Source organism: Dromaius novaehollandiae, chromosome Z (assembly GCF_036370855.1).
Source record: "Dromaius novaehollandiae isolate bDroNov1 chromosome Z, bDroNov1.hap1, whole genome shotgun sequence".
Lineage (NCBI taxonomy): Eukaryota > Metazoa > Chordata > Aves > Casuariiformes > Dromaiidae > Dromaius > Dromaius novaehollandiae.
The window spans coordinates 74,698,702-74,710,910 of record NC_088132.1 but is presented as its reverse complement, the minus strand read 5'-3'; the positions used below and the strand labels follow the sequence as shown (position 1 = coordinate 74,710,910).

Genomic DNA, 12,209 nt, shown 5'->3' with positions numbered 1-12,209 from the left:
CCCGCCCAGCACCCACCCTCCCAGATCCTATGGCCCAGGTTGGGACCCACTGCAGGGGCTCAGCCTGGCATCTGGCAGGGCTGGTGGGGGACGCCGAGCTCCTCCCAGCCACCAAGGGCACCCTCTGCTCCAACGCTGAGCCAGGAGCACCCGGACAGAGCCTGACCCAGTGCCTTTCCCGCACCCCAGCACGCTCCAGAGACTCTCCCAAGAGCCCAAACTGGTCGGATGAACATGTTTATTACTGACATCTTTTTTTTTGAGTGGCAAGTTCAGAAGTAGCCCATGTGCAGGGCTGCTGGTTGGTGGGACGAGGACAGTCTGAGGAGCAGCAGGAGGGACAGGCTGCAGGCCTGGTGGCCAGGGTGGCCACATCACTTTGGGAACCGCGCTGAGGTTAAAGCCCTCCACCAAGGAGCCTAGCAGTGAGCGGAGCCGGGGTGCAGCTGGGGGGGCCCGGGGCTCCCAGCTGCATGCCCTGTTCGCTCCCTTTGTGCCAGCTCCCTCCATGGCCGGACCCTGGTGCTCCGTGGGGCCGTTCCCGGGCCGAGCAAGGAGCTGATCCGGGCTCTCCGCTCCTGCGGGGAGCAGGGCTGCCGTCCCCCCGGCAGGCCTCCGGTCAGCGCCTCCATCAACCCATTAGTTAGAGATGGAGGCAGCAGGGACGGGAGATTCAGGGACGTCGGGGCCGGGGTATCTCAGCCAGGGGAAGTGTTCGGAGGGGTGAGGTCCTGTCCTGAGCTAATATAGAGGTCTGGGCGCCCACAGCACCTCCCGGCTGGTGCTCCCCAGCACCCGCAGACACTACCTATGTGCATAGCCTGGGGGCCACCGCAGAATGGGCTCTCGGTTAAGGCGACAGACGGTGGCGCTCCCCTTTTGGGGGAATGGATGGGGGGGGGGGGGACCAGGGGAAAGGGACCCTCTTCCAGCCTCCGCCCCTCTGAGCGACTTGCACGCTGGGATAGACCTCCGGCACAGAGGCCGGGCGTCCCCCGGCTGCCTGGGGGTCCCAGCACAGAGTGGCCTCTGGCCTGTGCCAGGGGGACACTGTGTGCTGCCAAAACACATCAGCCGGGCTCCGAGCCACCGGGAGGAGCTGCCAGCTGGACAGGTTGCTCTCTGCACTGACCGCAGCCCGGGGCAGCTCGCCAGCCCAGGAGGAGATGGGGAGCCTCGCAGCGTCCCTCTACGCCGCGTGCTGCCCGCAGAGACGCGTCTCTGGACGCTTTCCCCACGCTCCCTGCCCTGAGAGGGATGGTGCAGCCTGGCTTGCACTGGCATTTTCTTCCTCACGTCTCAGGAGCTGCGGGAATTTTGTGGAGCCTGGGGACGGGCAGCCCCAGCTCCTCTGAGAGCACAAAGGGGCCTTCATGTGTTGCAAGGCCGCTCTGGTGCAAGGCAGCTGTCCCCGGCAGATGGAAAAGCGGGAGAAGGCTCTGCACTAAAGGGGACAGGCGAGGGGGAGAGGGAACTGGGGATCCGCACTGCTGCGACTCTGCCACGGTCCATCCGTCCTGGCACCCGCTGGTGCAGGGTGCAAGGTCGGCTTGGTGCTCAGCCGAGCGGGCACGGGGGGAAGGTCGGAGAGAGTGGGAGAGGCGCAGGGGATCTGCTGCCTCTGCTAGAGCCTGGTCCCGGGAAGGAGGAGGAGGAGAAGGAGGGAGGAAGGCTGGGAGAAGAGGAGCCGGCTCTACCTTGCAGAGCACCCCGGCGAGCCGGGCTCAGCAAGCCATGGTGCTGAAGAAGGCACTGGCTTCCAGGAGCAGGCCCTTGGCGTAGACCCGCAGGGTGTAGAAGAGGGTGACGAAGTCCTGAGTGCTGAAGAGGGTGTCAGCCAGGGCGAAGGCGAGCGTGGAGGGGATGAAGCCCCGGCCGTACTCCACCATCCAGGTGCCCGCGCTCCACTGCACGGACGTGGCCTCTCCCGCCTGGTGCACGATGGTGTCCCCTGCCAACACATGGCCGCAGTGTTGCTCCCACTGGTGGGTGGTGCTCCTGGATCGTGCCCAAAGAGGGGATGTGCGGGCCCCAAAACTGCAGGGCTGAGCACCCCGAACTATGTGCCCCACGCCGGGCAGGCCTCTAAGCCCTCTCCAGCCTTGGTTACCCCTCGCTGGGGTGACCAGCCACTTCTCTGTTACTGGCACCCACTAAGATGCTGGGAGCTGCTCAGGGGTGATGAAGCCCCCCATCCTGAGCTCCTGGCTCCTGCCGGCTGCAAGGGGGAGGCCCTGCGTCACAGCAGCGACGTGGCTACAGACAGGCACGCGTGCAACCCGTAGGGCGCCGCTGCCCCTGGGCTTACCCGGATAGTAGATCTCACTTTTGGTGGTTCCCTCCTTCCACTGCCGGAAGGTCCCCGAGATGACGGTGTCAGAGATATCCGCCCAGTACCGACCTGCGAGAGCACAGGCAGCACCGGCTCAGCGCGAGCCTGCCCCGAGGGGACGGGGACAACTCGGCGGCTGAGCTCAGAGCCAAGGAGCTGCGGGGAAGGACACCGGCCCCGCGGCCTCGGCGCAGCCCGGGCAGGCACTGAAGAGCGTGGACCGGGACTGGGACCAGCCCCCCGCCGCGAGCCCCCTTACCCGAGTGGCCACCGGTGTCGACGGCGGTGCCGAAGAGCAGCACGTACTCGGTGAGCGAGGCGTGCAGCAGGCACATGGAGCCCATCCAGCCGCCCGCGTTCACGAACACCCACTGCAGGTCCTCGTCCGGCAGGATGTGGCCCGGGTGCTTCCTCCGCAGCTCCACGATGATCTTGGAGAAAGCCAGCTCGTGGTCCAGCCCTGCAGCACCCGAGGGTCGCCGTGAGGCCCTGCCGGCCCCCCAGCCGCCCTCCTCCGGCCGCGGGGCCCGGCACCTCCCCCGGGCCCGGCCCCCCGGCCCCCCCCGCCCGCTCGGGCCTGCCCCGCCGCCCGCTCGGGCCTGCCCCGGGCCGGCGGCCGCGTACCGGCGTGGTGCCGGGCGAGCTGGGCGATCTCGGCCGCCTGGAACTCGTAGCGCTTGGCGGCGAGCCAGGCCCGCAGCCCCTGGAGCAGCAGCGCCAGGGCGCCCAGCGCCAGCCCGGCCCGCAGCGCCCGCGGCCCCGGCACCCCCATGCCGCCCGCCCGCCGCCGCCCCGCCCCGCCGCCCCGCCCCCGCCGCGCCCGCGCCCGCGCCCACGCCATGCCCGCGCGCCCGCGCCCGCCCGCGCGAGCCCGAGCCCCAGCCCGGCGCGCGGGGCCGCCGCCGCCGCGGGGGCGGGGCGGGGGGCGGGGCTGGAGCGGCGGGGCGGGGCGGGCTCGGCCGACCGGGGCGGGGCGCGCAGGGCAGGGGGCGGGGCTGGAGGGGGCGTGGCGAGGAGGGCGGGGGCGGGGCCGGCGGGGCGGGGCGGGGCCGCGCAGCGCCATGGAGGCGGCCGGGCCCTTCCGCGCCAGCGGTACGGGGTCGGGGCGCGCCGGGGCTGCGGGGCCCCCCCGGGGGCAGCGCCGCCGCCAGTGGGGCGAGGCGGGAAGAGGGGGCGGGAGGGGCCACCTGCCCTCCCCCCTCCCCGGCGCTGGGGTGGCCTCGCACTGGCCCCTGGCTAGTGGTTCCGGCCTTGGGGCTAGCGGGAGTTTGCCATGTCCCCGGGCCAAGCTCCCGGGGGGGGGTGGCGGTGGTGCCCCCGCGGTGCCCCTCCACGGCACGGCCCTCTCTGCCCGCAGAGCACCAGCACACTCGCTACAACCCGCTGCGGGCCGACTGGGTGCTGGTGTCGGCCCACCGCGTGCGGCGGCCCTGGCAGGGGCAGGTGGAGGAGCCGCCCGCCGAGGACGTGCCCCCCTGGGACCCCAACAACCCCCTGTGCCCTGGCGCCAGGCGGGCCAATGGCGAGGTACCCGCCGGCCGGCACCGGGTTTGGGGGACCCCCCCCCTTGCCTGCGCCCCTGACGCCCGCCTCGCCCCGCGCAGGTGAACCCCCCGTACGAGAGCACCTTCGTCTTCCCCAACGACTTCCCTGCCCTGCAGCCGGACGCCCCTGAGCCGGGTGAGGCCTTGCGTGTGCCAGCAGGCCCCATGGCGGCCACCATGGGGCTGGGGGGCTGCCGGCCGGGCCCGAGGGGGTGCCCGTGGCTCAGCCACCCCATCTGTCCTCTGTCCCTCCGCAGGCGGCAGCGACCACCCCTTGTTCCGCGCGGCGGCTGCCCGGGGCGCGTGGTAGGTCCTCGTGGGGTGTTCGAGGCGGCGCCGGGGGCGGGGGGTGAGCCCGGGCGCCCCCAGTCCCGTGTCTCTCTGCCTCCTCCACAGCAAGGTGATGTGCTTCCACCCGCGGTCGGACCTGACGCTGCCCCTCATGTCTGCGGCCGAGGTCCGGGCCGTCGTGGACAAGTGGGCCGAGCTGGCGGCCGAGCTGGGCGCTGCCTACCCCTGGGTGCAGGTGCGTGCACGCCGCGGTGGGGGGCTGCGACACTGGGGGGTCCCGCGCCAACCCGCTCTCTGGCACGTCTCGCCCCGCAGATCTTCGAGAACAAGGGAGCCATGATGGGCTGCTCCAACCCGCACCCCCACTGCCAGGTGAGTGCCGAGCCCGGCCGTCCCGCCGGTGTCCCAGGCCAGCCGGGAGCTCCCCTGGGGGACCCCGCGACGGCAAACGCTCGCGGGGCGAGCGAGCACAGATCCTGCCCTGAACTGGGTGCCTGGGCCCAAAGCAGCCCCAGCGCTTCCTGCGAGGAGGACCCCCTCCCCGGTGCCCGTCCGACCACCTCCCCTCTTGGGGACCGTCCCTTGCGGCTGCCGCGCGTCTGGCTATCCGCTTGGTGGCAGCACGGGCCTGCAGATGGGGAGCTGGGCTGGGCATCCCTGTGTACCCAGGGTTTCAGAGCCCCTTGCTGGGGGGGGCATGGCCAGATGCCCCCCAGCTTGACCCCAGCTTGACCAGGTTTTAGTGAGGGGGCTGTGATACGAGCCTGGAGCGGCTGGGAGGGGATGGTGAGGGTCTGCAGAGCTCCCCGTCCATCCTGGTGCTCCCAGCCCTGCCTCAGGTTGTCCTATTTGCTTCAGGCCTGTCCCCGGAGGGTCAGGAAGGCTTTTTGTTCCACGTATTTTGTGGTGTCCCCCACCCTACCTCCATCTCCAAGCTTTGGAAGAGGGAGGGGGTCCTGACCTGGATTTGGGTTGGGGGTCTCGGTAGGCTGGGAGTTAGGCAGGCTCCATAGGGTGGGCACAGGTGGGCAAGATCTCATCCAAGGCAGGGAGAATGGGGGGGGGGGGCAGGTAACCGTGTCCTTGTGCCCTGTTTCCCCCCTCCCAGATCTGGGCCAGCAGCTTCCTCCCGAATGAGGCCCAGCTGGAAGAGCGGACCCAGCGGGAGTACCTGAGCCAGCACGGCGTGCCCATGCTGCTGGAGTACGCCGAGCAGGAGGCCCGCAGGAAGGTGAGGACGGGTCTGTTGTGCCTTCCCTTGAGAGCTGGCAGCATGGATGTGCTGGGGGGACAGCACGGGGCCCCCACTCCTTCCAGCCCCCAGCAGCGGGGCCCGTGGGAGCTGGGAGCACGTGAGCCCGGGGCTGGGGTCTGTGGGGTGACGAGCTGGCGCACGGCTCCGTCGAGTGGTGTGTCTTGCAGGAGCGGCTGGTGGTGGAGAACGCGGACTGGCTGGTCGTGGTGCCCTACTGGGCCACGTGGCCTTTCCAGACCCTGCTGCTGCCTCGCCGTCACGTCTGCCGCCTGCAGGACCTCCGCGAGGGCGAGAGGGACAGTGAGTGGCTTTGTACCCCGTTACTCTTGCTTGGTCTGGCTGGGTGGTGCATGGTCCCCTCTGCTGTTAGGAGGAAACTCCCCCCAGCAGCCTGGCTGATGCGGGAGGGTCCTGCATCCCCACGGGGAGCAGGGCTGGGTGCGGGATGGGCAGGGGTCAGCTCAGTGGGAGTTGGGCTCCCTGTTTGTTATCCTCTGGGCTGGCAGGCGAGCCCGTCCCGTCCAACCTCCCTGGCGTGGCGCAGGTGGGGACAGAACTCAGGTGTCCGGGATGTGACCATACTGGTGGGGGACCGAGAACCCTTTTTGGGGTGGTGAAGCACATGGCGCCCGATGCTCTTGCAATGCTGGCTGATCAGGACCGGGTGCTCCTCCAGCCTCATTGCCTAGACACTGTGCATCTGAATATGCGGGAAGGGGAGCAGGTGGCCAGCCTATCCCTCTTCGCTGTCACTGATGTCCCTGGCAAGCTCGGATGGCAGCTCGCTGTGGCAGCGCTGCCCGGGGAGGGGTGCCTGGGTGAACACCCCCAGCCGGCTGCACTGCCCCCCCTCTGGGCCGCGAGGAGAGGCAGGCTGGCCAGCTCAAGGAGCGACTACACTGGCGCTTCCGTTGCAGGCCTGGCGTCCATCATGCAGAGGCTTCTCATCAAGTATGACAACCTCTTCGAAGTCTCCTTCCCCTACTCCATGGGCTGGCACGGTAAGCGGCTGGATTGGGGGAGCTGGGTAGACCCCTGGGACCATCTCATTCACCCTGTGGTGCCCGTCTGCTCCTGGCAGAGGATCAGACCCATTGCTTGGGCCAGGCTTCGTTTGCTCAGGCATGAGGAGCTGGCGTGGAAAGCCAGGACTCCTGGGTTCCCTCCACAGCATGGGAAGGGGAGAGGACGTGATGGTTAGTGGGGAGGCTGAGTACCCAGCTCTGCTGGGGAGTGGGATACAGCTGTGGGGAGGGCATGCAGACCACCTTGCCTCAGTTTCCCCTACTCATGTTGTTGATCACTTGGGGGGGTCCAAGCACCAGGGATACAGAGGCAGAGGAGCTGCATGCTCCCGTCTTCTGGCTCTTTCCCTCAGTGCCCTGAAGGCTGTGATGCTTGTGCCCTTTGGGTTTTCAGCGTGGGGCTGGAGTGCCGTGTCCTCTGTGTCCCTGTCCCCTCCCCAGTGGGGCAGGGAGCTGGGCAGGGCCTGGTCTCACGCACAGCACTTGCACCCCTGGCAGGAGCCCCCACGGGCCCTTACCTGGAGGAGGACTGTGGGCACTGGCAGCTCCATGCCCACTATTACCCACCCCTGCTCCGCTCTGCCACTGTCCGCAAGTTCATGGTCGGCTATGAGATGCTCGCCCAGGCACAGAGAGACCTCACGCCGGAGCAGGTGAGTGTGGGGCAGGGCTGGCGAAGGGGGTGGGAAGGGCACCATGTTAGCAGGAGCCACAGCGACCCGTGCCGGAGCCATCCCTGGGATCTGCCCGGCTGACCCTCGTACTCTGCCCCGCAGGCTGCTGAGCGCCTGAGGAACCTCCCCGAGGTGCACTACAAGCACAGGCCCAAGGAGGCATCGTGAGGAGCGGCAGTGGAGTTGGCCCTTGGCTTTGCTTGGCAGGGCCAGGACGAGGAGTCACTGGATGGCGGGGAGAGCTAGGCTGAGGCCTGTCTCACGTCACTTGTGAGCCCTCTCGTTTCCTTCCTTCTCCTGAGCCTTGTCACAGCTGGGCCTGGCTTGTGGGCCAGTTTTGCCTGCTGGTGTACAGGTAACCCCGGTCCTAATCCTGCTGCATCCATGTGCAGGTGATACTATTCCTGCTGTCTCCTTCCTCATCCCACGTTGTGTCTTCCTTCCTCCATAGAGTGCTGTTATCAGCACTGAAGGGCTTACCCTCCTCCCAAACCAGTCTCTTACTGGTGGAGCTGGGAATGATGCTGGTGGGTTTGCCCGCCCCAAGGAAGGGCACAGCCCCTCTGTCCAATAAAACCCTTAAGCAAAGCGCGTCTGCCTGCGGCCTGGTGGCTCTTGGCCCCAGATGGGAGGGTACGGGTGTGTGCAGGGGTCCCTTCCGTAACTGCTGCGGGGCTAATAACCTTGGGGACTGCAAAGGAGGTGCCAGGTAGTCCTGTGCCACCTGCTGCTGTCTGTGGCTCTGCATTGCCTCCTCTTCCTCCCTGGAGGGAGCTCTGAGCCTGTCCCTGAGAGCTGCAGGCTCAGGAAGGAGCTGACAGCACAGAGGTGTTTGTGCCGCTCAAGATTTACCCATGCCCTCCTAGGAGGGGGCTGAGGCCTGGCAAACTTGCTGCATGGAGACTCCTGGCTGTGGCTCCCTGGCCGCAGGCAGAGGCTGAGCGCGCAGAGCCTCTGCTCCAGGGCAGGACTGAGCCACGGCGCTGCTCCTCTTCCTCCACTCTGCTTGGGGCCGTGGCTGCCCTCCTGCCCGCTGCACGCCAGCAGGTACCGGGGTGCTCTACGGGGCTGCGTGTGCTGATGGGATGCAGCGAGGGGCTGGATTTTTGGTGAAGCTGAGCCCAAAGGGGATGCAGGTGGGTCCAGCTGAGCTCACCGTGCTGCCAGCCCCTCCGTGCCCACCCCGTGAGGCTGGGGGAGCAACAGCCTGGCCTCCGGGCTGGAGGGATGCTGCAAACAGCTCTGTGGTCTCTGCTTCCCCCTTGCAGCCCCTTCCCCTTGCTCCTGGGGCTGGGGAAAACCCAGGGACCTTGCAGGGGTCAGTCCCGGGCAGTGATGCAGGGCTGGCACTGGGGCCGATTTGGAGGGTGCAGGTCGGGGTGTGCCCCAATGGGGATGTTCATCGTGTGGTGCTGGGTGCTAAGCACTGTCTTCTGTCGTGTTCTAAGGCAATTTTTTTTTAATTGTCACCAAAGATCCATTCTCTTAGCTCCCTAACGAGGCCTGTATTATTGTGAAGTCTGTAATTGGTCTCCTGGGGGCTAGAAATATCTTGCAAGGAGGTGAATGTTCTCCTCCGGACTGATTTGCTACCTGCTAAACAACAATTTCTGGCAAGTGCTGCTTCCCCCTCCCCAGGTCCGTGCATTGCTCCTGTATCACTGCCCCGCCGGGACAGCGTGCGGCTCCAGGGGAGCTCGGAGCCGGGCTGGAGGTGGGTGCTGAGCCCCCTCCTCCCATGCTTCACCCCATCACAGAGCCAGTCTCATCACCCAGGCTCAGGCCTCCACCTGGGCTGCAGGTGTCCGAGTGCTCTCCCAGCATCGCCGGGAAGCTGCGGTCCCACGCGATGGCGGTGGGCAGCAGTGCGTGGACCTGCGTAGCTCATGGGGTGACCTTCAAGCTTGGAGCCATCGTTCAGCATGGGGACAGGAGGAAGGGAGATGCCCCAGCTCAGAGCCAGGCCTTTTGCAAACTTTTTTATTGTTTCCCGGGACAGCCAGTGCCTGTGCAGCGTTTGGGTGCTGGGAAGCGAAGGGATGCGGCACGGCTCTGCCACCGTCTCGTTTGCAGTCGCCGTCCCTTCGTGAGCACATTTGCGACAACCCAGCTTCAGATTTGCCTGGCTTTCCCCAGGGCCTGGAAAAGCGGCAGCGAATTGGCTTAAATATGTGAATCCAGATTGGGGTAATTAACCACTGAACCGGTTGTAACGAAGCTAGTCATCTTTCCCTGCACGCATAGTTAGCTCTGATTTAATAGGCCACCGGCTCCGTGCCTGGTCCGCATCGCGTCAGCCCAGAGCCGTAAATGAAACTCGCAATAAGTCAAGCGGTATTAAACTTTACAGTTGCCGTCTTTAAAAACAAGACACTTTCTCTAATAAATCAGAACAAGTGGGATTGTAAATATCAAGGCAGGATCCATATTGCTTAATTAAACAGTGCCTAATGAACAGCCAGTTTGTTGCGTTGTGATTTAGGATGAAAGCTAGGGAGACGGTGTATGCTGAGGACCGCAGGTGCCCACGCGGGCTGCCCTTCCTGCCAGGTAGCAGCTGCTGGAGATTAGCTGCTGCTAGAATAGCTCTGAGCTGGGGTAAGTGGTGGGTGGGCTATCTTTTATTTTTATTTTTTTTCCAAAAATGTTTCCTGCTGTGGAGAACTTCAGAGGTGGTGTCACCTGTAGCCTGAGGAGGAGAAGCATGGGGATATGGCTGGCTCTCCTGGGGAGCCGGCAATGGCTGTGAGAGCTGGACCCTGGCATCTGGGCTGCACCAAGCTTCCCCCCGTTCCCTGCGACAGGCGACAGATCCACCTCCGCTTGCTTGGGTATTTTTAACTTGTGTATGAGGGGGTGGGAAAGCCCAAGCGGAAGAGACGGAGCGGTTTTGCTAGGCATGGGAAGGCGAGGGCGGCTCGTGTCTGCAGGAGTCAGGACTGAGCCAGTGCAGACGAAGCAGCTGGTGGCTGCGGCTCTGTGCAGCTGGGATGCAAATGCATTGCAACGCATAGGAACCCTCACTGCCTTGCTATAGAGCCCTGGAGCCTTTTATATTTTGGTGGTTAAAATGCAGCTCTACTAAAAAAAAAAAAACCCTCCACCAACAAAAAAACCAAATGTGGGGTGTATCGTTGGATTTACAGGGAAGAGATTACAAGCATCTAGACCAGTGCAGGATAGCGGAGCAGCTGGAAGGGAGCTGTCCCCTTGCTTTTGGCCTGGCAGTGTTGAAGGGAAACTGAGGCTGTCAGAGCTTGATGCCGCTATGAGGGGAATTGCCTGCATTTTCCCTGCCCTGTGCTGTGACAGCAGGGTCACCCCTGTCCTGAGCCCTAGGAGCCACCTTCCCACAGCAAGGCCTTTGGGGAAGCCCAAAGCCACACTGCCACTTGGTTGCGGAGAGCTTGTTCAGGGTCTTTAACACTCAGACCAGTGTGCTGGGCTGAGATTTCAGCCTGGGGAGCAAGTATGTGTTGGGTATTGCCGCTTGGCACTGCTCAACACCTAATACCCAGCCTCATTGTCTCAGCTGGGAGACATCTCCTGCACCACTTCCCCCGAGAGGGGCAATGTCCCAGCCTGGAGCCAGCTGCATGGAAAACTGCTGAGTTTAGTCCTGAAAAGCCATCTCCCTTCTTCCGCCTCGTTTTCCACCCACCATCACCAAATACCGACGACGGAGAGCTGAGATCGGGTCTCCTGTGTGCGCTCCCTTCCCGGCAGCACCGCCGGGGCGGGGAGGAGGGATGGGGCGTAGGGATGATGTGCACCGTGAACCCGGCAGCGAGCACGCGTGCAGCGTGGTGGAAATGCCACAGCTGTGCTCCAAGCGCTGCTCCTCTGGGGTCCGGCTGGTGTAGCTCTGCTCCTGGCCACACATCAAAATGGGTTTTACATGGGCAAATCCGTCCTCTGAAGTCCTTGCACTGGGCCGCTCCAGGAGGGAAAGAGGAGGGCAACCAGGGAAGACGACAGGGAGAGCAAGGGGGGACTGAGCGAAGGAGCAAAGTGAGAGATGAAGCTTTTTGGTGGCTGCCCTCCGGCATGGAGTTAATGCATTAAAAACACATCAAGATCCCATGGAGACGTTTGCTCTCACTGTGGCATGTCAATAGAGCTGTGAGGGATTAGGAAAGGGTGGTGGTGTGTCTGTGCTGCTTTCCAGGCCTGAGTCGGCATGTTGGCACGTCTCATGCTCTGCAAGGAGCAAGGTATTAGCCCAGTGGGGATGCGGAGATTTAGAGCCACTCGAGGAGGGATGACCAGAAACTTAGTCTCATTTTCATCTGTTTTTCTGATGCCACTGAAACAAATGGGTCAGGCTATGAAGGGCAGTGGTTTTCCCAGAGCTGCTGGAGCCTTGCATTGACTGAGGGGAAAAATGAAGCATCCACCCTGGGCTGCAGGACTGCCCATCTCCATCATCTCCCGTGTTGGGCAGGAGGATGCTTGTGCCCTTTTGGTGGGTGTCAAGTGATAAAGCCAAGCGGCAAGGTCAGACTGCTTTGTTCTCAGCCCAGTCCCTTCTGTGAGAACCATTTATCAGCCAGAAGCTGGAGGACTCCTGACCAGGCCTATGGGAACCGGTGCCTCCTGGGAGGAAAAAACCTCTCGTCCGGAGGAGAGCAAAGTCTAGCAAAGCACCCTTGGCAAAGGCAGCCCTGCCGAGCGAGGCCTGCTGCCCAAGCAGGTCGGGGTGCGATGTGTGGGTTGGTGGAGGAAGTTTTGGGGCGTGTGGGGTGCCAGGACACAGCCCTGAGAGCAGCAAGGCTCAGCTGGGGCTCAGGACGTGGTCCTGATACAGACCAGACATTGCACAGCCAGTCCGGCTGGAGACCTGCTTTTGGGATCTGGCGAGGAGCTCTGGCAGGGCAGACGATGCTGGACTTCGCTAAGCCCGGAGGACAGATATGTGCGCCATGTCAGACAACCAGCATCACCCAAAGGTCTTGCTCCTGCATATTGGGAGGCCCAGAACAGCGCCAGTTCCGACACTTGACTCCCTCTGCAGCCATGGGTGAGTCTCACAGCCCCTGGGGGAGACGGAGCTCCAGCCCGGCACGTTCATCACCTTCAGCTACACAT

The 12,209-nt window shown here is 64.4% G+C and overlaps 2 protein-coding genes across 3 annotated transcripts; one reads left to right on the top strand and one right to left on the bottom strand.

Annotated features, from left to right (window-relative positions):
- Positions 1-221: 221 nt before the first annotated feature.
- LOC135325153 (sigma non-opioid intracellular receptor 1) lies at positions 222-3,152 on the bottom strand. The gene is made up of 4 exons (XM_064502847.1): positions 2,957-3,152; positions 2,592-2,792; positions 2,309-2,401; positions 222-1,951 (listed from the first exon to the last, which is right to left on the bottom strand). The coding sequence occupies exons 1-4, from the start codon at positions 3,102-3,104 to the stop codon at positions 1,725-1,727; spliced, it is 669 nt and encodes a 222-aa protein (XP_064358917.1). The 5' UTR covers positions 3,105-3,152; the 3' UTR covers positions 222-1,724.
- A 199-nt stretch (positions 3,153-3,351) lies between these two features.
- On the top strand, positions 3,352-9,576 carry LOC135325152 (galactose-1-phosphate uridylyltransferase-like). Of its 2 annotated transcripts, XM_064502845.1 has the most exons (11): positions 3,352-3,424; positions 3,690-3,859; positions 3,937-4,012; positions 4,134-4,182; positions 4,273-4,402; positions 4,483-4,539; positions 5,276-5,398; positions 5,590-5,722; positions 6,340-6,423; positions 6,946-7,100; positions 7,224-9,576. In XM_064502845.1, exons 1-11 carry the CDS (start codon positions 3,394-3,396, stop codon positions 7,287-7,289), a joined length of 1,074 nt encoding a protein of 357 aa, XP_064358915.1. In that variant the 5' UTR covers positions 3,352-3,393; the 3' UTR covers positions 7,290-9,576. The 2 variants fall into 2 exon arrangements, with proteins under 2 accessions (XP_064358915.1, XP_064358916.1); XM_064502846.1 differs by lacking the exon at positions 3,690-3,859.
- Positions 9,577-12,209: the final 2,633 nt, after the last annotated feature.